Below are 22,298 nucleotides of genomic sequence, written 5' to 3'. Positions count from 1 at the left end.
TTATATTTGAGCTTCATGTTTCTTTAATGATTCAGTCAGTGTCTCGCCTTCGTGGCGCCTCCTCCTTCTCCTCCAGCACTTGCAGAGTCCTCGTCTTGCCTGTGATTAACATTTGAACCCCCAAAAGAGCACTGACTGTACACACTGCACAGTGCAGACGTCTCCTGTGTCCGGAAGGAGAGCACTCTGCCTGCCCACACACTCTAACCCCCACAAACGAAACATGATTCATGCGTATCAATCATCAATCAAACTTTGGCCAAACTGCAGCTGAAATTGGAGAGTGTTTGTGTATGTGTGTGTGTGTGTGTTTGTGTTTGTGGGGGTCTGATGATGACGACGTTTTTGTCTCAGTTTTGCCATTTTGTCATTTGTTCGGCTTCCGTCTCTGTCCTCATCCCCGTCCATCTCTATCCCTTCCTCTCTCTTTGGACGGCTTACTTCGGCTATTGCGCATATGATTCGCCTCAGCTACGTAGATTGGTGAAGGGGGACGAAGGGTCATGGGGGGATATTGTCTGTCTGTGTTTCGATTGGCATATTTAATTCGGCTAAATTGGAGAAAATCGATGAAGTGCGACACAAAAAAAAAGAATAAAGCAAAATGAATAATGGGGCTTCCTGCATATTATCTTTCTGTTTGGGCTTACGTTCGAGGGTGGAAGCTAAAGGAAATATTATATTGTTGAGTCATTGCTTATTATAAGGGGGGATTCGGTATCATAAACGAGATAACTATGATATATGAACATAATTAAGTTATTAAATTAGAGATGGTGACAAGTCCTGTAGGTACAATGTGCTGGAATATTTATTTTAGGCATTTAAATGTGTGTTCCATGCATGTGTGGCAGCACCAAAACCCAATTCCTCTCACGAAAAACGCAATCATAAAATGTCAAAATCCGATAAGCACACAAAAGATCCCAAGTCAGCCAAGCAACATACTTACATACATAAATAAATACCAGATACTAAGTAATTACTGCTGAAAAAGAGTCAAATCCGTGCAACTGAAATGCTGGGAAGGGGAGGGAGGAGCTTTCTCTCTGAAGTCGTTTCTCACGTTCTGCGTGTACTGCATTCGTGATCGGGTGTTCCATTCCATTTCATGCCCTCGGTACTTCTCTCTTTCTGTGTTCTTTTGCCGCTTGATGTCATCGCTGGCGACGTCTAACGGTTGCTGTGTCTGTGTGTGTGTGTGTGTGTGTGTGTGCCGCACTGCGCTCTTTAACCCTTTTATGGGTTGCTGGGGCACATTACGCACATGACAATTAAACGAGGCAAGACGGGTTGGTTCTCTTGAAACTGTTCTTTGTACATACACATTTCGTGACTCTAATTACTACGCTGTGGCTGTGTCTGCTGAGAATTGAAATATTTCGGAAGCGCCCCTCCCCATTCCCAGCTACGAGTTTGGAATTTGTCTGTGCCATAACTATACATATGTACACATAGAATTTGTTGTAGCATTTCTGGGCATTTCCGGTAGAGCTACAGGGCACAGGTGTGCGCCCACAGGTGTCTGCCAGTGCACAAATCCCTCGCGCACAATGATAATGTTGCTGTTTTGCTCCCAGGCTGCTGCTGTCAGAAGCAGAAACTGAAACCTTCTCTCTTGAGCAATTGTTGCTCAATTTTTGTACATAAATATGCAAGTGATCTAGAATTGGTAACGAGACTGGAAGCTTATTCAGGTTGCCACTGCTAGGATGTCCCTGTGTGTGCCCGTTTGTTTACTCCTTTACAACTTGTGTATCCACTTCCTGTCCCAAATCTCTGCACTGGCGCGCTCTCTCTCTCTCTCTCTCTCTCTCTTCCTCGCTCCTTCCGCCAAGCAAGCAACACAAAACCCCATCATCATCATCGTCTTTTATAGCTCGTAAAACCAAAAACGACTTTTTAAACACAGACAATATTTGCATGTCGTTAGACATCTACAGCCCCAACGCCAGCCCCAGCCCATCCCATCGCATCCCTTGGGCTCCTGTGGCTCCTGTGGCTCCTGTGGCTCCCGTTGCAACATTGCATAAAAATACAAACAAATAAAAGGCCGAACCAGCCCACCCATCCAGCACTCGTTCATTCATTCATTCATTCATTCATTCGATTCATTCGTGGCACCAGGCCGCCTCCCCTTCATGCATGGGAATGCTGGCGAATGCCGGTGCAACCCTTTCATTCAGCAAACGGGACGCAAGCTCTGCGCTGCTCTCCCCCTCTCCCTCCCGCAGGGCGCCTACCCCTCACTGCCTCTCCTCTGGCAGGCGTCTGCTTGGCTCCCGGCCTTTTGTGTCAGATGTTAAGTACGAGTTTTTTTCTTGCTCCTGCTGCTCCTGCCACTCCATCCCCCCTGCACCTCTCCGTGCTCGCTTATTTGATTCACTCAGTCAGTGGAGTTATGCCTGGCTGGATGAGTCATCGCCCGCAATGCCTCTCCACTACAGGACTCTGCCTCAAACTCTCCACTTTCGGAGGATTGCGTTGCTTTGCGTTGCTTTGAGTCCCTGCCTCATGGCACGTGGCAACTCTCCTGCTCTCCTGCTCTCCTGTTTACTTAAGCTAAAAGCGTTTGTTGCTCCCGCCTAATCCTCCGTCGCCTGTTGGCGATTCTCAATGGTAACAGCATTTCCATGCATACATACATATGTACATTTATGTAAATAAATATGTAAATATGTACAACATATGTACGAGTACTTGCAGAACGTGTACATACCCAAGCCATGTAAATGGCTGAAAGAAAAACCTAGTGATTATTTCATCAGTTAGCTTTAGTTGCGCTAATGTCTGCCTTTTATGTATTTACATACGCATATGTACAATGTACATATTATTTCACTGCATTACTAAATGTATTATGTATTAAAGCAATGTGTGTAAACACTCTCTGGGTCCAACGCTCGAGACGTTTGAGTTGTGAACTTCTTTCAGTTTGCAATCATTAATTATGAACAGATTTGCGGACTACTTTAAGTACATCAATTAAATGTACATGCACATATTTATATTTATGCATTTATAGAATATGTATATTCCCCCCTCACTGTTCGCTAAGCGGTTTTAATGTGCGATAATTGCAATTGCAACTGACATTTGACATCTCGCTGTAATGCTGCTGACAGGCATGGGGCTGGGGCAGTGTGGAATATGGGGAAAGGGAACGGTAACGGTAAAGTGCTTGGGAACGGTCACCACTTGAACTTGGGCAACCCGCACACAGTCGGACCCAATCTCAACGAACAATTTGTTGCCGATCTTCGCTTACAGCAGTTAATTCCAACTTGATTGCCTGTGTGTGCTCCCCGATGCTGCGTGTCTGCTGTAATTTGACTCTACTTTCGACATTCAAATCAATGTGGCTGAGTGGCAGGCAGGCAGCGTGGCAAAACCAGAGACACAGACACACAAACAGACAGAGAAGGAGTGCCCAGAGGGCAATGCAAAGTCAATTGAGAGACACATCGTTTTTGTTGTGGCTTTGGCTGGCTTCAAGTGCACACCAAAAGGCTTCCCGATTCTACCATAAATGTGTTCGAATAGAAGAGCAGGAAAGTAGAAGTCGGCAGCTGGTGATTCCATGATCCAAGTAATCGTTCTCCCTGCATGTCCTTTCCCTTGACATGTTGTCGCACCTACAAGAGCCACGTCCATTGGCTTTCTCCATGGCAACTAATCCATCAACTGTTGCCATGCCGCCGCTGCCCCACCTGGGCTCACCCTCACCTGCTCTCCGTTGGGACTGGGCGGAGGCAGCTCCCTCGAACTATAAAAACTTTGTTTGCATGCTTTGTGGCCATTAATGAGGAGTGTTTGCTCCGTTTCTCCGTTTTCTGTTTGGGTTGCGTTATTCCATGTCCTATTTTCGCGTTTCGTTTGTTGGTTTTACCTTGGAGACGACGACGCCGCTTCCGGGACACCGATCCGTCCCTTCATCCTCTGTGCCGGTGCCGGTGCCGGTGTCGGTGTCGGTGTCATTGCACGTCTGAACCTTTGAACATGCACGAAAATGTCAACGCAGCAGGCTGACGACGCTGATGGACAAACACGCCCATTTTCTTATGCCCGATTGTACCCTCTGCGCCCACCTCCCCTTTGCCTTTCACTTGGAAACAGTTGCCGAAAAAAGCTTTTTGCTGTTCCTCGACTCCACTCCTTCTGCGCTCTGTGGTGGGTTGTGGCATTACCCAAAGGGCCAACCCTTGTGAGAGCCACTGCCCGCCGCGTCTCCTGCTCCTCTCTCAGCCCATAGCCGCCGGCAGTTTAGTCTCCCACTCCTCCACATGCAGACGCGCCGTGGCGGAGCCACTTCAAGTTTTGGCATTCGACTGTCGACAGACCAGCACCAGCAAAAGTGGTGCCTAAATCCTCTACATAGGAGATAGAATTGTACAGAGAGAAAGATAGAAGCGATCGAGGGCCAAGCCAAAGAAACTCGGAAACTTCAGGCTGCAGAGAACACAACAAAATGAAATGCTAGCTGCTGGCCAGAGCAAGTCTGCCTGCTCCTGCTCGCCGTTCCCCGATGCGGCTGCTCCTTTTTGTTGAACTTTTGTCTGCTCCTTGGCAACCCCACGAAACGCGGCGGCGTCTCTCTTGGCTAAATGCGGTTGTGGCTTAGCTTCTCTTTTATTTCACATACACATACATACAATGTGTGTGCTGGTGCGTGTGTGTGTGCTATAAATGTATGCGTGTATATATGTAAAACTGGGTTAGGGCAAACGACGCCGCGTGGGTGTGTCCACCGAGCCAACGAGCACCGAGCAACGGGCAACGGGCAATGTTCAGCGCTAAAAAGTATGCTATGGCATTTGGTTGCTTTGCAACCCCCAAAACAGAAATAATGTGGGAACCAACTCCAGTCTGAGCTGCCCCCAGTCCTGAGACCTCACAGACCCTACCTCTCCACTATGCAAAGTACTCCCTGTCCGCTCCGCTCCACTCCACTCCACTCCCTCCCCCGCTCTGTGTGTTGCCCGATGATTCATCAGCCTTGTGCTGCCCCTTTCTTGACGCACATGCAACACATACACGTACTCGTGTGTGTGTGTAATCACATTTTCCACAAGAAATTCTTTGCATACCCTGTAAAAAAAAGAGTCTAGGGAGATATTGGACTCGTGGAGATGTAAGTTAGAGTCCAAAGAGAAGAATGGAAGCGAAACAAAAGGGCGCAGAATCATGCAAAGTCCCCGCAATCTCGCCGAGTGTCGCCATCTGTCGGAGTGCGCGAGATAATTACTGATTGCAAATGCTTTTGGGCGCGGGTCGTTCCACAGTAATTTCAATTAGCATTTCCAGCAAGTCATCTTTCAATTGAGGAACGCTCCAGCGGGCCATGCCGACTGTTTCTCAGTTAGAATCTGTCTATGGATGATGAGTCAAACCCACGGATAGAGCGAAACACGAACGAACTGGAAGGAGTAACGGTTCCAAGCAAAAGGAAAGGAAATTGCAGGGCGGGAGGGGAGAGATAAGATTTGCCAAGGGAAGAGCAGACACCAGACGGTGTTAGGGTGCGGAGCAGCTGTTGTCCGGACCAACTGTTTCAGGTGACCGCTTGACTGCCTTCGATAAAGGTCTACCGAGGGAGGGCAAACGCCGACACCGACGCCTTCCTGCCTGACTGCACGACTGCTCGACTGTCTGTTAGCCTGCCATTTAGCTGGAAATTTATTGACTTGTCCAAGTTGTAGTGCAGCTGGGGTGGGCCAAGGGTTAAGCAGCGGTGGCGATGACTTAACGTTCCATTTGAAACCAGTTTGTACGGACCGGAGTCGCTGCACGTGGCCCGATAGGCAGGACACAAGAAGCTGACTTTTGGCCCACGAAAAGGGTGCGAAAGTTTCCACTGGCACTGAAAACAAAAGCCACAGCCACAGCCACTAGAGCTGAGCTGAGATTTAATATTGGAGAAATAATTTAGAGCATGAAACTCTCAAATCAGTTGCCAACTGCAAGACGGGCTGCCACCGCTGCTCTGTGTCCAGTGCAACAAACTCTGGTGGCAGCAGGCCAGCCATTTGCATTTCTCCAGCTGCCCCAGAGCTCCTGCTGTGCCGCTGCAGCACTCCAGCCGCTGCCACTTGCAGCAACACTTAAGAACAATTCAAATGATTGACCTGTTGCGTGACCTGCGGTCAAGAGTGAACCCGAACTCGAGCCCCAAAAGATCCAACGGGGCAGTACAACAGTAAAAATGTACAACAAAAAAGAGAGAGCAAAGCTTAACAAGCTGCAAGCAGTCCGTCGGTCCGCCGGCACTCATAATTGACTGCGGCTTTTGAGTGTTACATGTACAATTATGTGTGTACATAAATGTGTACATAAACACATCAGCAAATACATATTTACATGCAAAAGTCGGGCATAGGCTACAGCAGAGATAACTTCTGGCGCTGACTTCCTTTGGCCGCTTAATTGCAATTACTCGAGACAAGCTGGAAAAACAAGAGACTGAATCGGGGGGAGACTCCTCCCCCCCCGTGCCCCTGCCGACACTCACTTCCATTGACATTTTTGCGCAATTGGAAATGAAAATGAAGCAAGTTAAGTTGTCATAATTTGTGCATAAAATGTCTTCATTTTGCACAAGTTCTTCCCCCCGCGAGCAACGTTTATTAAGCGTAATTAAATGTAGCAAAATGGCAGTCCAGGAAGCGGCAAAAACTCATAGAGCTGCGGCGGCAGTGCGCCAATTGGTTGGCCCAAAAGGAACAATTAACGAACTGACGTGCAAATGTAGGTGAATCATGGCAGCACATTGCAGTCTGTAACAGAAACTCACTGCATGGAAAAGACTCTCTCTCTCTGCTTTCTATTTTGAAATGAAAACTCTGACAAGGCGCTGGCCAGTGTCTTCTGCAAACAGACATAGATACATAGATACATAGACATATGTACCAGCTATGTACTCATCATTTGAGTACATAAATTCACTTAAACTTGCTTCAATTCGTTGATGATTGGCGTGCCTGCCCAGCCAGCGACTCGATCTAGAATCTAGATGAAGGTGGAGCAGAGGTGGATGCCAAGTAGATGCAAATGTTCAGCCACAGTTCAGCCTTCATTGAACTGAGAAATATGCTCGGAGAGAGCGATTTTTGGGATGATATCACGATCACGAGGTGTCTCTCCAACAACCTCTCTCTCTGCCTCTCCCTCAGCTGTGGCTTCACTCATTGACCATGTGCTTTACGTTTAATTGCAGATACTCTTGGATAAAGAACGGCAAGAAGTTCGATTGGCAGGCATACGATGACCGAATGCTGCGGCAGCCGGGACGCGGCACCTTGGTGATCACCTCGCCGAAGGACGAGGATCGTGGCCACTATCAGTGCTTTGCGTCGAATGAGTTTGGAACGGCCACCTCGAACTCGGTGTACGTGCGAAAGGCGGAGCTGAATGCGTTCAAGGATGAGGCGGCCAAGACCGTGGTGGCGGTGGAGGGCGAGCCCTTCATGCTGAAGTGTGCGGCACCTGACGGCTTCCCCAGTCCGACGGTCAACTGGATGATGCAGCAGTCGGTCGACGGCAGCATCAAGTCGATCAACAACTCGCGCATGACCCTCGATCCGGAGGGCAACCTCTGGTTCTCGAACGTGACCCGCGACGATGCCAGCGACGACTTCTACTATGCCTGCTCGGCCACCTCGGTGTTCCGCAGCGAGTACAAGATCGGCAACAAGGTGCTGCTGGACGTGAAGCAGATGGGCGTCAGCGCGTCCCAGAACAAGCATCAGCCCATCAAGCAGTATGTGTCGCGGCGCCAGTCGCTGGCGCTGCGCGGCAAGCGCATGGAGCTGTTCTGCATCTACGGCGGCACGCCGCTGCCCCAGACCGTGTGGAGCAAGGACGGACACAGGATACAGTGGAGCGATCGCATAACGCAGGGCCACTACGGCAAGTCGCTGATCATACGGCAGACGAACTTTGACGACAACGGCACCTACACCTGCGACGTGTCCAACGGCGTGGGCAACGCCCAGTCCTTCTCGATCATTCTGGAGGTGAACGCCATACCGTACTTCACCGTGGAGCCCGACTTCAAGACAGCCGCCGAGGACGAGGAGGTGGTGTTCCAGTGCGAGGCCGCCGGCTTCCCCGAGCCCAAGATCAGCTGGATCCACAACGGCAAGCCCATCGAGCAGAGCACGCCCAATCCACGGCGCACCGTCACCGACAACACCATTCGCATCGTGAACCTGGTGAAGAGCGACACGGGCAATTATGGCTGCAACGCCACCAACTCCCTGGGCTACGTCTACAAGGATGTCTTCCTCAATGTGCAGGCCCTGCCCCCAGAGATCGAGGAGCCGCCGACCGCTCTCGCCACCGTTGACGGACGCAACGTGACCCTGCGCTGCCGCGTGACAGGTGCCCCCAAGCCGCAGGTCCGGTGGCTGCGCGCCACCAACTGGCTGACCGGAGGACGCTACATCGTGCAGGGCAACGGCGACCTGCAGATCCTGGACGTCACCTTCTCGGACGCCGGACAGTACACGTGCTATGCGGAGAACAAATTCGGCAACAAGTCGGCCGAGGGCTCGCTGGCGGTGATGGAGCACACGCGGATCACGCAGGAGCCGCAGAACTACGAGGTGGCCGCCGGACAGTCGGCAACGTTCCGCTGCAATGAGGCGCACGATGGGAACCTGGAGATCGAGATCGACTGGTGGAAGGACGGGCAGCCCATCGACTTCGAGGCACAGCCGCGCTTCGTGAAGACCAACGACAACAGCCTGACAATTGCCAAGACCATGGAGCTGGACTCGGGCGAGTACACGTGTGTGGCACGCACCCGACTGGACGAGGCCGCGGCCAAGGCGAATCTGATCGTGCAGGATGTGCCGAATGCGCCCAAGCTGACGGGCATCACCTGCCAGGCGGACAAGGCGGAGATTATGTGGGAGCCGCAGGGCGACAACCGTTCGCCCATTCTCCACTACACGATCCAGTTCAACACCTCCTTCACGCCCGCCTCCTGGGACACGGCCTTCGAGAAGGTGCCCAACACGGACTTCTCCTTCGTCGTGCAGATGTCTCCCTGGGCCAACTACACGTTCCGCGTGATTGCCTTCAACAAGATCGGCGCCTCGCAGCCGTCCGCGCACAGCGACTCCTGCACCACGCAGCCGGATGTGCCGTTCAAGAACCCGGACAACGTGGTCGGCCAGGGCACGGAGCCAAACAACCTGGTCATCTCGTGGACACCCATGCCAGAGATCGAGCACAATGCGCCCAAGTTCCAGTATCGCGTCAGCTGGAAGCGCGACATTCCCGCCGCCGCCTGGGAGAACAAGGACATCAACGAGTGGCACCAGAACAACATCGTGATCACCGATCAGCCGACCTTTGTCAAGTACCACATCAAGGTGGTGGCCATCAACGAGCGTGGCGAGTCGAACACCGCCGCTGAGCAGGTGATTGGCTACTCGGGCGAGGATCGTCCGCTGGACGCGCCGACCAACTTTACGATGCGACAAATAACGACGGCGACGAGCGCCTATCTGGCCTGGACACCCGTCAGCGAGGAGTCTGTGCGCGGGCACTTCAAGGGCTACAAGATCCAGACCTGGACCGAGAACGAGGGCGAGGAGGGGCTGCGCGAGATACACGTCAAGGGCGACACGGACACGGCCCTGGTCACGCAGTTCAAGCCGGACTCGAAGAACTTTGCTCGCATTTTGGCCTACAACGGACGCTTCAATGGTCCGCCCAGTGCGATCATCGACTTCGATACGCCCGAGGGTGTGCCCTCGCCGGTGCAGTCCCTGGATGCCCATCCGCTGGGCTCCTCCGCTTTCTGGGTCACCTGGAAGAAGCCACTGCATCCCAATGGCAAGCTGACCGGCTACAAGATCTACTACGAGGAGGTCCAAGGCAGCTTTGTCGGCGAGCGGCGCGAGTACGATCCCCACATCACCGATCCGAGAATTACGCGCATGAAGATGGCTGGCCTGAAGCCCAAGACCAAGTACCGCATCTCCATCACGGCCACCACCAAGATGGGCGAAGGCACTGAGTGAGTGGCCCGTCAGCAGCAGGATAGAATTTCATTTTAACTCGAGAATCTCTCCCCACAGGCACTACATCGAGAAGAGCACTCTGGGCGACAGCAATCTGGCGCCGGCCACGCCCAGCTTCGCTTGGGAGCAGCTGCCATCGGACAATGGCCAGGCCAAGTTCCGCATCAACTGGCAGCCGAGCACCGAGGGACACGCGGGCACTCACTTCTTCACCAAGTACAGGTAGGCAACAGGCCACAGGCCACAGGCCACAGGCTCGCTCTCGAATCGATGCCAAGACTCACATTTCGATTCGATTTGCAGGGTCAAGGGTGAGACGCAGTGGTCCAATGCAAAGGAGGAGAAAATGACTGACTATCAGGAGGTAGCCGGGCTCGATCCGGAGACCGCGTACGAGTTCCGTGTGGTGTCCGTTGATGGCCATTACTACACGGAGAGTGCCACGCAGGAGATAGACACGAATAGCGTTGAGGGGCCCATTATGGTGCCCAACGAGACGGTGGCCAATGCCGGCTGGTTCATTGGCATGATGCTGGCCCTGGCCTTCATCATCATCCTGTTCATAATCATCTGCATCATTCGTCGCAATCGTGGCGGCAAGTACGATGTTCACGACCGGGAGCTGGCCAACGGAAGGCGCGACTATCCCGACGAAGGAGGTTTCCACGAGTACTCGCAACCGTAAGACAACATCCTTCACATCTGAATGCGAAATGCGAAATGCGAAACGCTCACCTTATCCTTTGGTTTTGCAGTTTGGATAACAAGAGCGCTGGTCGCCAATCCGTGAGTTCAGCGAACAAGCCCGGCGTGGAGAGCGATACCGATTCAATGGCCGAATACGGCGATGGCGATACAGGTTAGTCCATTCGATTGAGTGTCCTTCCACTCGACTCTTCCCCATCCTGTGTACATCATTTGTACATCCCATCTGCCCCTGCACACCTTAAGCCTAGAACGAGCATAGGAACTGCGCCGTTCTAGGGCTAAGGCGACACAAGCCCCAACATCATTTTGACCATTCTTTTGTTCTCATTGGTTTTGATTTGATTTGATTTGATGATGATGATGCTGCTGTGGTGATTCTCTGTGGTTGTGCAGCTGTGGCCACCGCTGCCGCCCGTGCCGCCGCCGCTGCCCGCAAGGGAGGCAGCAAACATTTGCAGTCTCCGTTGTCACCCGGCAGTCCAGTCCAGCAGCAGCCGCAGCAATCGTTCCAGCCATCACAGCCGTTGCCACCGTCGCCACACTCGTCCCCAGCACCACCACCACCGTCGTACGATCACTGCATAGCCAGCGGTGGCGTCGCGCGCAAAGCCTAGGAGAGTCCTTTCGCTCTCTAACCATTTCGACTCAGTGTCGTTGTCATTCAGCTGTCAGGTCAGAAGAGCTCTCCAAGGGCGCTTACCCGTAATGTGTTCTGTACGTTCTGTTCTCTCTTTTTGCGACTGGCTGCTTGCCGCGCTTTCGCCTCGAGGGCCGTTACTCTTGCCTTTCGCTCGCTCTCTTTGGAGAACTCTCATCCGAGCTGTCTCCGAGCGCTTCTGCTGCATCTGCAATCTGCATTGATCCCCTTGCCCTTGCACGCTGTTTTCGTTTGCTATTTTCTTTTCTTTTCTTTTCTGCTTTGTTATACTAACTGCAGGAGGGGGTGCCACTGTGCCACTGCAACACCTCTGTATCCCATGTATCCCATTTGGCAACTGGCTTGGCCACAGCTGCTGATCCACTCCACTCCACTCCACTCCGCAACAATCCATTTCATTCCAGAGCATCATCCATCAGTCGCTAAAGTTCGTTTATTGTTTATTTTGTGTGTTTCGTTTCTGTTAAATGTTCTTAAAAACCTTTTTACATATTTATTATCTGGAATTGCACTTATAATTATTTGATTTAATTTTTATTTCATATGTATCATTCTTTCTCTTACTTTCCTCACACACACGACCAACAAAAATAAATGAATATAAAAACAAAACGACCAACAACAACCAATATCCAGGCATGAATGAAGACGGATCCTTTATCGGCCAATATGGACGCAAGGGGCTTTGATTTAATTTGTAAGCAGCGGCGCCACCCCATCAGCACGGCAGCTAAGCCCAAACCGAAACCCAAACGAGTCCGAAACCCACCTTCAAACACCACCCACACACACTACACACTACACACACACACACACACACACACACACAAGAAAACAAAGCCCCAAAAATGAACAAGATCAGCGCCCAAGAACCACAATTGAATGCTAGAGACCGACGACCATCGCTTCACTTTGAACGAAGTGCAGAAGGGCGTGCAAATTTAAATATATATAAATCGAACTTTTATATATTTTGATTAAAGTTAACAAATGTAAAAAGCAAAGCAAATTCTACTGCCAAACGAAATGAAGATGAAATCAAAAGCAAAAGCAAAAGCAACCGCAACTGGTACGGCGGCAACCACAACAACGACGATGATGATCAATGCAGCAAAAGGCTATTTAAAAACAAAAACATGACAAAGAAGAAATGGAAGGAGTAGCAGTGGGAGATACAGAACAAATCAAAATCGAATCGAAACAAAATCAAATAGAACGAAAGAGCAGAGCAGCAATATACCGAACCCATAAATTGGCCCAAAAGGAGCGCTCTCGAGGGACATTGAGGTAGAGTGCGAGAGCGAGAGAAAGCAATCAAAAGAATTCTAAAAATATTCGAATCCGAGGCCACCGATTAAACTCACTTTTTTGTATTTAATTCGGTCTTTGCACCCGTCCCTGCCCCTGCCCCTGACCCTGCTCTCGTTGGGCATCTCTTCCTGTTCCACTGTGTCCCATGCACTCACCGTATGCAACTGTATATCTATGTCTCGCTCTCTTACATGTAATGCATATATATATAAATATAAAGCGTAAATAAGTTTTAATTTAATATTTTTTTATACGATAAACGGTAAATGTAAAATCTCCGTTTAGCTCCCTCCTTGAGACCACAACAAAAACAAAACAAAAACAGAAGCAAAAACAAAAAAAATAAAACATTTTTGCGTAGATGTTTATTTTGCATTACCTTACTTTGTATTTTGTTTTTTGTTTTTATTTTTATAATTTGTGTAACATTTTTAACTTTACTCTTCTATTTTTTTTTCGTTTGTACTTCATTTTTGACAGTGAAATAGTGTTGTAAAATGTAAAAATGTTTCCTTTGCGTTTGTTTTCTGGAAAATGAAAGAATCGAAGAAACATTACGAATAATGTTTTTTTTTGTCCGCGTAGTAGAGCTATTTAATATTAATGAATGGAGGACGAACACTACATAATTGTATGGAATTATAATTTTTTACATATGTATATTAAATTAGAAAGAACAACAAACAAAATAAAGAAAACTGAATGAATAATAATCAACGAAACAAGCCAACCCTCTGCATATGTGCAACGTAGTAGACTTGCCGAAAACCAAGTCTTTCTATTATTATCTTTCCTTTTGTGTATCTTCATTTGTAGCTGACCAATCCGAAAGGTAAAGTTTTGTATTATTCCCAGTATTTGTATTATAATTTATTTGAGTTCTTGCCAATGCCTACCGTAGATATGTAGAAATGTATGTATTCCCATTGAACCCCAAAGTAGTTTTAGTTTAACAAATTCCACACTAACGGAGCCCACCCGTGTCCCTCACATCCACCTGTCCCCACCCAGTTACAGGGATATTCCAAACATATTTAATCGTAATTACCTAATTTTAACCAACGAAAGAAAGAAGCCAAAAATAAGTATAAACATAAATATGTCTAAAACAAACTAACTGAAACTCTCACGCGCTGTTGTGGTGATATTGGTTGGGGTTCTGGTTGCGGTCAACATGGTGCATACATGTAGATAAGTAAGCAACAGTTGTAGCAACATTTAATTGATGTGGTCTATTCTCTCGCCGCAGGTCAATTCACTGAGGATGGCTCCTTCATCGGCCAGTACGTGCCTGGAAAGCTCCAGCCGCCAGTCAGTCCACAGCCATTGAACAGCTCCGCCTCGGCGCACCAACAGACGCCGCCACAGACAAGTGCCGCCGCAGCAGCAGCAGCCGGCGGGGGCTCTGGCTTGGCATCGGGAGCAGGAGCAGTAGGAGCTGGTGCTGGGACTGGGGCTGGAGCCAGCAATGGAGGAACTGGCTCGACCAACACTGCCGCGGTAGCCACCTACGTCTGAGAGGCGTGCCTGGAGCTGGATGGGTTCCCTTTGAGTTCTTAATTTTCTTCAACTGATTCTACTCCCCAAAACCTTTTTGTAATTGTATGTGTAAAACGAAAACTGCTTTAAGTGTCTGCAAAAAACATAAGAAAACAAAAACTATATTAAAAAAAAAAACAAACAAAAGCGAAAACGAGAAAACGAGAAAAAAAAACTAAAAATGTAATGAGAAGAGTTGGCAAGAATTTAAAGCATTTGATTTTGCTTCCTTTGGCTTATTTATATTTAATGTGTACTTTAGCAAACAGTTAATGCCTTTTCCAAACTAAAAAAACAAAGCAAAACAAAACAATTATCTTACATTTTTTGATATATGTAAGCTGCATAAACACAACTCAATTGGAAGAACAAACCCAAATGAATATGAACGTTAATGAAAGGAAAACCATTCACATATGTTTAGTTGCCAATGGCGATTTGTATGCATATGTGTGTGCAGAGAAGATCCGCGTATATCAGCGGACTATATGGAAAATGAGTCAAGTTTTGTAACCAAACCAGAGACAAGGCAACCCGGTAGTTTCGGCTGGCAGAGACAGAGACAAAGATCAATGATTGACTGATGTGTGGAGCCCATTGCCAATGCTATATGTGGATCCATTGACACCTGTCGGCTGTCTACCCATTTGCCTTGTTCAAATTCTACTATTTTGCAATAATTTGTACTGAACCGAAACTTATGTACTATGGCCAACAGCATTGATGTGTTCAGCAAGTCAATTTACCAACCTAAGTACGGACTATGGTTACTTACGAACAACAAAAAGACTTCGAGGCAGAGAGCAGCCACGCTGGCAGTATTGGAAGCTGCCACCAGCTGCGATTTGTGGCTGCTACTTTGGTCTCCATCACATGCTAGAATTTCAGTCCAAAGAAGAGAGAGACATTAATTTCGTCGGCAATTTGAATATCGTATAAGTTTCTGATTTTCGTCCATAGTGTAATGACAAATTGTGTGTAATATTGAAACGAAACGAAACGAAAACCTTTCATCATTTGTCCATTAATTATTTAAGTAAAGCAATTAGTTAATTAACAAATTAGTTGACTGACTCTGTGCTCCTGATTAGTCAGTTGTATGTATGAATACCTACTTATGAGTGCATGATGCAATGGAAAACGGAATATCGACGTGCTCCCCAATATGTTTTATGTTGATAATCCCACTGTAATTACCGATTTGCATCACTGGTAAACAGAAACACACCAAATCCAGATCTGTAATAATATTGATACTTCTTTTTTTTTTGAAACTAAACACACACAAAGTGGCATTTGAATCTAAATGGAAAAGAGAGAAAGCAAACACAATAAAACACACAACAACATCATCAACAATTTTTTGTTCTCCTTTTAATACATTTTGAATTAATTTAAATCTCAGTTTACATTGAAATTTGTAAGAACACAATACATACGACTACATTTGTATGTACATCCATATGTATTTTGTAGTGCACAAACCAGCCTGTGCATTGACTTACATACATACATACATAGTACATTCATACATTCAGTACATAGTAAATTCTTGTCTGCCATTTATGTGCATATATGTATTTTGACTGGATTGCCTACTTCAGTTACATACATACATACATACAGCTCGCTATGTACATTAGGTGGATATGTGTAAGCATTTTTATTTGGTCTTTAATAAACATACAGGGTTGCTTAGTAAAATTTTTGCACTAGATTTAAACAAATGAATAACGATAAAGAAGAGAAAGCATAGGAATGGAATGGAATGGAATGGCATAGAATGAAAATTGGCATTGAGGAAAGTAAGTGAGTTTGAGAATTACGAGTACATACTCGTACATGAAATACATACATAAAATGCATAGATATGTGTAGTTTGATTAATCGTACATATTTCGTGCACCGCGTTCTGTTTGCTGTTACTTCAATTAGCTATCTAATGAACTACCAATGCAATCGTATAACCCCAGCTTGAGCATAGTTTTCAACCGAATACTCCATTCTTAGCCTGCCCCACGTGGGCAAACACAGTGAGACCAATAAACTAGCTTCCGCCTCCCCCCCAATGAACCACAAACAGAAACTGGGGGACGGAAGACACGATTCCCACTATTCATTCACCTGCACCACGCATATCCCAACGATTCAGGTAGACGACGATCGATATCGGTTCTCTGAAGCAAAGTAGGGGACTAAAGCAGAGACAGAGACATAGAGAGAGAGAGAGAGAGAGGTGGGAACCTGGCTCGTTACATGCTGCACTTTCTCTAGTTACACCGTTGCAGCCGAAAAAGCTCACACACAAACACACACACACACATACATCTACACCCACGCTGACAAACTACAAGGAGCGAGCTGTGGAAGAGCGCTAAGTAATAAAAATACATACATACAAACAAATATGCCATATACACACACGTACATACATACATACATATGTATACATATTTATATATATATGGATATATGAATATATGAATATATATTTACATGTTTAGAGGACAACGATCTAAATCTAATGTTCATTACAAAGCGATATATACATACATACATATATATATATACAATATATAGAGAGATGTATAAGATTTTGCATAGATATTGTGATTTCCCAAATGACTCAAAACTCAAAAAAAAATCAGTCAATAGCAAAAGTCAAAAAAGTCAAAACCAAGAAAAAAATATTTCCTCTTGTTTCGAGATAAAGTGTTCATCGGTGGAATGCGAACCGAATCACCCCTCTATTCCCACCACGGGGTTAAGGAGGGGTGCGAGCCATACACACCAAAAACTGCACTGCCTGTGTCGGGTTCTATTTTACATTACATTTACAATTGCATTTGCATTTACATAGTCGCGTACATACGAATGATGCATGTATGCTGCTGCAAGAACGATTTTTTGTACCACTTAAAATAGAAGGTCATTTGCACAATACTGTGATTCCTAACAAGAAAAAAACGTGAAACATGAAAGGAAAAGAGGAAAGAGAAAGGAGAAGCCAGAGAAAGGATGGGTATTAAGAGAAGCGATATGAAATGTGTAGCGATGATAACGGTACAGAGATTCAGATGATTAAAATACATGCATACTACATACATATGTATTTACATGCATACATACACTTGTATGTACATATGTGCCACGACGCGTGAGTATGTATGTATAAATACGTACATACATATGCATGTACAATGTTTACTTACAAGAACAGAACTACTTATACTTATAACCACTCCACTATATCCAACTTTTGCAACACTTTCTTGCGCATAATTATTACCACTAAGAAATGGCCTAACAAAATTATATCCGAATTGTGCAGAAAAAACACAAGGGTGCAGATTACTTTTTTAAATGAGTTTTAGCGAATCAAATATAAACAACCTAAGATTAACAAATTCATATACAACAGCGGAAAGTAATAGACAAGTAAACACACAACAAAAAACTGAATACGGTCAAATCTTTGCCAACGAGCAGAAGCAACAAATGAAATTGAAAATGTGTTAGCTGTAAAACCTATAATGAAAAATAAACCATAGAAACAATGTTCATTTTATAATCTCTTACAACCTTACAACCTCTTACACCTTTCAAGCTAAGGGCGTGTGGATCATAAGAGCTCTCAGAGCGCTAACAGAGCAGCAGCGGGTTCGGTTACAGGCTGTTAACGGAGAGCGGCCATAAGCTAATAGGCGAAATGATTGGCAGCTGACGCGACCACCTTGTATAATTTTATCATTGTTTAGAAATCTATCGCACAAAGTCATCGATGACATCGATGGTTTTGAGGGCCTATTTGATATTTAATATTTGCGGTATTTTTTTAACATGAGAAGGTACATTTTGGTATATTTCTGAGGGTCATGTGGTATAATTGCTCCATAAGTCCGCGGCCACACTGATTTCATATTTATTTCACATTTTCCATAGATTCAATTTGCAATTCCGAAAAACATAGTCAAATAAAATCCAATCAAGCCATGGCACTAGCCTTTAAGAAGGCCCACGGGTCCATAGTTGAGACAGTCGATGGAGCGCCGCCACTGAAGAAACTTCGCCTCCAAACACTAACCGCCAAAGCCAAGCCGGTGGAAAGGAAACTGCAGGTGCTGGCACAACTCGATCCGTATTTGGGAGCAGCCACTGTGGTAGCAGGCGCCGGTGGAGCAACGATAACACCAGCAGCTGTGCCCCTAGCAGTAGCCCTGCCAATGGGTAATACAGGTGCGACAGCAACAAGTGGCTCTGCCAGCACCGGCACCGGCGCCGGCGCCGGCACCGCCAACATTAGCCCAAGCAGCACCAAGGAGCTGCTGGAAGTGCTCGTCAAGATCACGGATGAGATCTGCTACGAAGATGTGGATATGGTCGAACTGAAGGAGGCCTCCGCGAAGATATATCAACTGTTCCAGCTGCAGGATCGGGATAGCGACACTTCGGTGCGGGTGAAGCTGCTGGAGCTGCTCTCCGGCCTCGGCTGCGAGTGCACCACGGAGGCTGGTGTGATTCTCATCATAGACCATCTGATCTACTTGCTGCGCAAGGAGACCTCGCAAAAGGTGCTCGCCCAGGGCATGATGTGCCTCTACCGGATCGGCGATCGCAGGCGTCACCTCGTCCCGATGGCCTACAACACCCAGGTGGCCCATCTGGCCAAAGAGGCGCTGCGCTCCGGCTCGACGCACACGCAGAAGAACGCGATGCTGGTGATCGGACGGTTCGCCACGCGAATGGAGGGCGAGCGGCACTACGCGTGGAAACTGGCCTTCTACATCGACTCGCAGGATTCGGGGGTGCGGGCGCAGGCTCTGCATGCTCTGCTGACGCTGGGCGAGCGTGGATCCAACCTGCCAGCGGTGCTCTACAAGCGGGCCGTGGATGCCATGAAGGACGACTACGAGTGCGTGCGCAAGGAGGCCCTGCGACTGGTGTACATGCTGGGCAACAGCCACCCGGACTTCGTTATCGCCTCGGAGCGGCAGCAGGAGGACATCCGCATGATCGATGCCGCATTCAGCAAGGTGTGCGAGGCGCTCTGCGATCTCTCGCTGCAGATACGAGTGTTGGCCGCCGAACTGTTGGGTGGCATGACCCACGTCAGTCGCGAGTTCCTCCACCAGACGCTCGACAAGAAGCTGATGAGCAACCTGCGCAGGAAGCGCACGGCCCACGAGCGCGGCGCTCGTCTGGTGGCCAGCGGCGAGTGGTCGTCGGGCAAGCGCTGGGCGGACGATGCGCCCCAAGAGCGCCTGGATGCCCGCAGCATATCGATAATCGCCAGTGGAGCCTGCGGGGCCCTCATCCACGGCCTGGAGGATGAGTTCCTGGAGGTGAGAACGGCTGCTGTCGGCTCCATGTGCAAGCTGGCACTGTCGCGGTCGGACTTTGCTCTCACCAGCCTGGACTTTCTGGTGGACATGTTCAACGACGAGATCGAGGATGTGCGGCTGAAGGCCATCTACAGCCTGACGGCCATCGCTCGCCACATAGTGCTGCGGGAGGATCAGCTGGAGACAATGCTGAGCTCGCTGGAGGACTACTCGGTGGATGTGCGGGAGGGGCTGCATCTGATGCTGGGCGCCTGCCGCGTCTCCACGCAAACCTGCCTGCTGATGGTCGTCCAGAAGCTGCTCGATGTGCTGGCCAAGTATCCGCAGGATCGACACTCCACCTACGCCTGCATGCGCAAGATTGGACAGAAGCATCCGCATCTCGTCATGGCCGTGGCCGTTCACCTGCTCTACGTGCACCCGTTCTTCGAGACGCCCGAGCGAGACGTGGAGGATCCCACCTACCTGTGCGTCCTCATTCTCGTCTTCAATGCCGCCGAGCATCTGATGCCCATCATCAGCCTCCTGCCGACGGCCACCCACCGCCACTACGCGTACTTGCGGGACAGCATGCCGCGCCTGGTGCCCCAGCTGCCCATCGAGGGCGCCTCCTCCTCGTGCACGAATCATCGGATCGACGATGCCGTCAAGGAGGCAGGCAGCTCCGCCGGGTACCTCAAAATGATTCTCAGCCACATCGACGAGATCGTCACCATGTCCGACGGTCGCGTGGAGTTGCTCAAAACCGCCCAGTCCAATCTGCAGGTAAGTTCTGCCGCAAGTCCTCCACTGCCACCAATTGATGACTAAATCTTCCCTGCAGCGCCTTGGGGACATCGACTCGGGTCTGTATGGGACGTCCAACTTTCTGGAGACTTTCCTCTCCGCCCAGATTCAAATTGAGCAAATGCAGCGCTGCGCCAAGGCGCACAGAAGTCGCGTACCGCTGAAGGAATCGCTGGCCGCCCTCATCACCAAGTGCCTCAAGCTGCAGCACACGTTCTCGGGGCTGAGCTACTGGGACATACTGCAGGTGAAGCAGCTGAGGCTGCGTGCCAGCGCCCTGCACCTGGTCTTGGTCGTGAAGGATCGCTCGCAGAGCGCCCTGGGGCCCTGCCAGATGCTGCTGCAGACGGCAGGCGACATCAGTGAGTACATAAAGGCCAACACAAAGGAGGAGGAGCAGCCGCTGCCGATCCCAAGCATTGCCACTGGCGACGAAGAGGAGGACAAGTCCATTAAAGCGTCGACGAACAACGCCCAGCCGGACAGTTTTACGCGGCAGCTGCTGTCCAAGCTGGACGCGATCACGGACCCAAGGCCGGGTCGCGTATTCCGCGAGATTCTGCCCCTGGTGCAGAATGCACCGCCCCTGGCTCTGCCGCCCGCCAATGAAAAGATTCGTCGCTGCATGGCCAGCATAATCGAGCCGTGCCCGCTGCAGTCGCAGGATAATGTGATCAAGGTGACTGCTGGCCTGATTGCAGCCGTTCCGTTCGTGGCGGAGATCGACAACCTGCAGGAGTCGCAGAAGGCGGACATGCGCATCAAGATCAAGTACCCCGACCAGCACATGCACACGGTGGTGCCCAAAATGACGGACTTCAAGCCCATCATGACCGAGCAGGGGGAGCACGAGACAAATGTGCGCCTGCGAACGACGATCCTGCTGTCGCACAGTGTCTGGACGGAGGCCTCCCTCGTGGAGATTCAGCTCTGCCTGGCCGTGCGCCCCGGCAGCGAGCTGGAGCTCTGCAAGCCGGCAAAGGTCCTCTTTGCCCCCAAGCCGGTGCGGCGAGGCATTTAGCGGGAGACTGGCGCTAATGCCAAAGAATCCGTAAAGGCCAGAAGAAGGCAGCACAGAAAGCAGACAGCGAGCGGACAAAGCGACGAAGCTGCTCATGGACACACAAACAATGTAGTTGTTAGCGATGTAACATTGTGAATTATTCGATAACAAAACCACTTTTCATTTGTTTCTCACCAAATCCCCTAAACTCTGTAACTCTTTTACGCATAAATGTATATGATTGAACCTGAATGAGCAAGACTTAAGAAGGAAGGGTACACAAATGCAACAGGCGGTCAAATGATGTAACATTCCATTGCCACTTACAATAGACTAATAAAATCAAAGAAATCGGCGATTAGTTAGACGTTAATGATGAGTTTTTCATCAATTTTCGGTGTTCCTTAGCAAAAGAAAGGAGTAATTCCAACGTATAAATCGGACTCTAGCCCCAATTATGTTGTAAAGATAGAAGAACTGGTCCCCAAACCACTCCGAGCTTATTATAATATTTACCTATGTTCCCGTTCCCATTCCCTTGTTGCGCGCGCTATTTTTCAAATTCTGTAATGTTATCATGGCTCATCCAAATGTATCTTACATACGTTTACATACTAGAGTCAAATACCAAAATAAAAAATAAAAATAATGGAAAATCCAGCCTAAAATGCAACCGTGCAAGCGCTGCTCGCTAGCTTGTGTGAATTTATTTCAAAATAACAATCACATTCAAATCAAAGTGAAGAATGTCTTTACTTAGATTTATCTTTAATCTTAAATAGACATTGAATCCTTCAAATATTCTGTTAAATATTTGGCTATTCTGCTTAGTATGTTATTGGTATGTAGAAAATGTGTAGTAGTAATGTCTAAGGTAATCAGGTACACAATCCAATAAAAATAACTATTTCAAATAAGCC

The 22,298-nt window shown here is 48.4% G+C and overlaps 2 protein-coding genes across 4 annotated transcripts in view; both read left to right on the top strand.

Moving 5' to 3' along the window:
* LOC117895872 (neuroglian) overlaps nt 1-14,375 on the top strand; it is a 34,362-nt gene extending 19,987 nt beyond the window's left edge. For 2 of the 3 annotated variants that reach the window (XM_034803897.1, XM_034803946.1), the window contains exons 4-8: nt 7,214-10,027; nt 10,089-10,253; nt 10,335-10,712; nt 10,787-10,890; nt 13,958-14,375. In XM_034803897.1, the coding sequence (XP_034659788.1) occupies nt 7,214-10,027; nt 10,089-10,253; nt 10,335-10,712; nt 10,787-10,890; nt 13,958-14,226 (3,730 nt within the window). In that variant the 3' untranslated portion in view covers nt 14,227-14,375. Of the gene's footprint in view, nt 1-7,213; nt 10,028-10,088; nt 10,254-10,334; nt 10,713-10,786; nt 10,891-12,033; nt 13,049-13,957 lie in introns of those variants that run through there. The other variant, XM_034804035.1, reaches the window with a different exon arrangement.
* A 3,781-nt stretch (nt 14,376-18,156) lies between these two features.
* LOC117896162 (integrator complex subunit 4-like) lies at nt 18,157-21,576 on the top strand. The gene is made up of 2 exons (XM_034804278.1): nt 18,157-20,354; nt 20,413-21,576. The coding sequence occupies exons 1-2, from the start codon at nt 18,240-18,242 to the stop codon at nt 21,394-21,396; spliced, it is 3,099 nt and encodes a 1,032-aa protein (XP_034660169.1). The 5' UTR covers nt 18,157-18,239; the 3' UTR covers nt 21,397-21,576.
* The last annotated feature ends 722 nt before the right edge of the window (nt 21,577-22,298 follow it).

The sequence above is a fragment of the Drosophila subobscura genome, chromosome A, assembly GCF_008121235.1.
Source record: "Drosophila subobscura isolate 14011-0131.10 chromosome A, UCBerk_Dsub_1.0, whole genome shotgun sequence".
NCBI classification, from domain to species: domain Eukaryota; kingdom Metazoa; phylum Arthropoda; class Insecta; order Diptera; family Drosophilidae; genus Drosophila; species Drosophila subobscura.
Note: the sequence above shows the minus strand (reverse complement) of the source record. Positions and strands in the feature narration are given on the sequence as shown.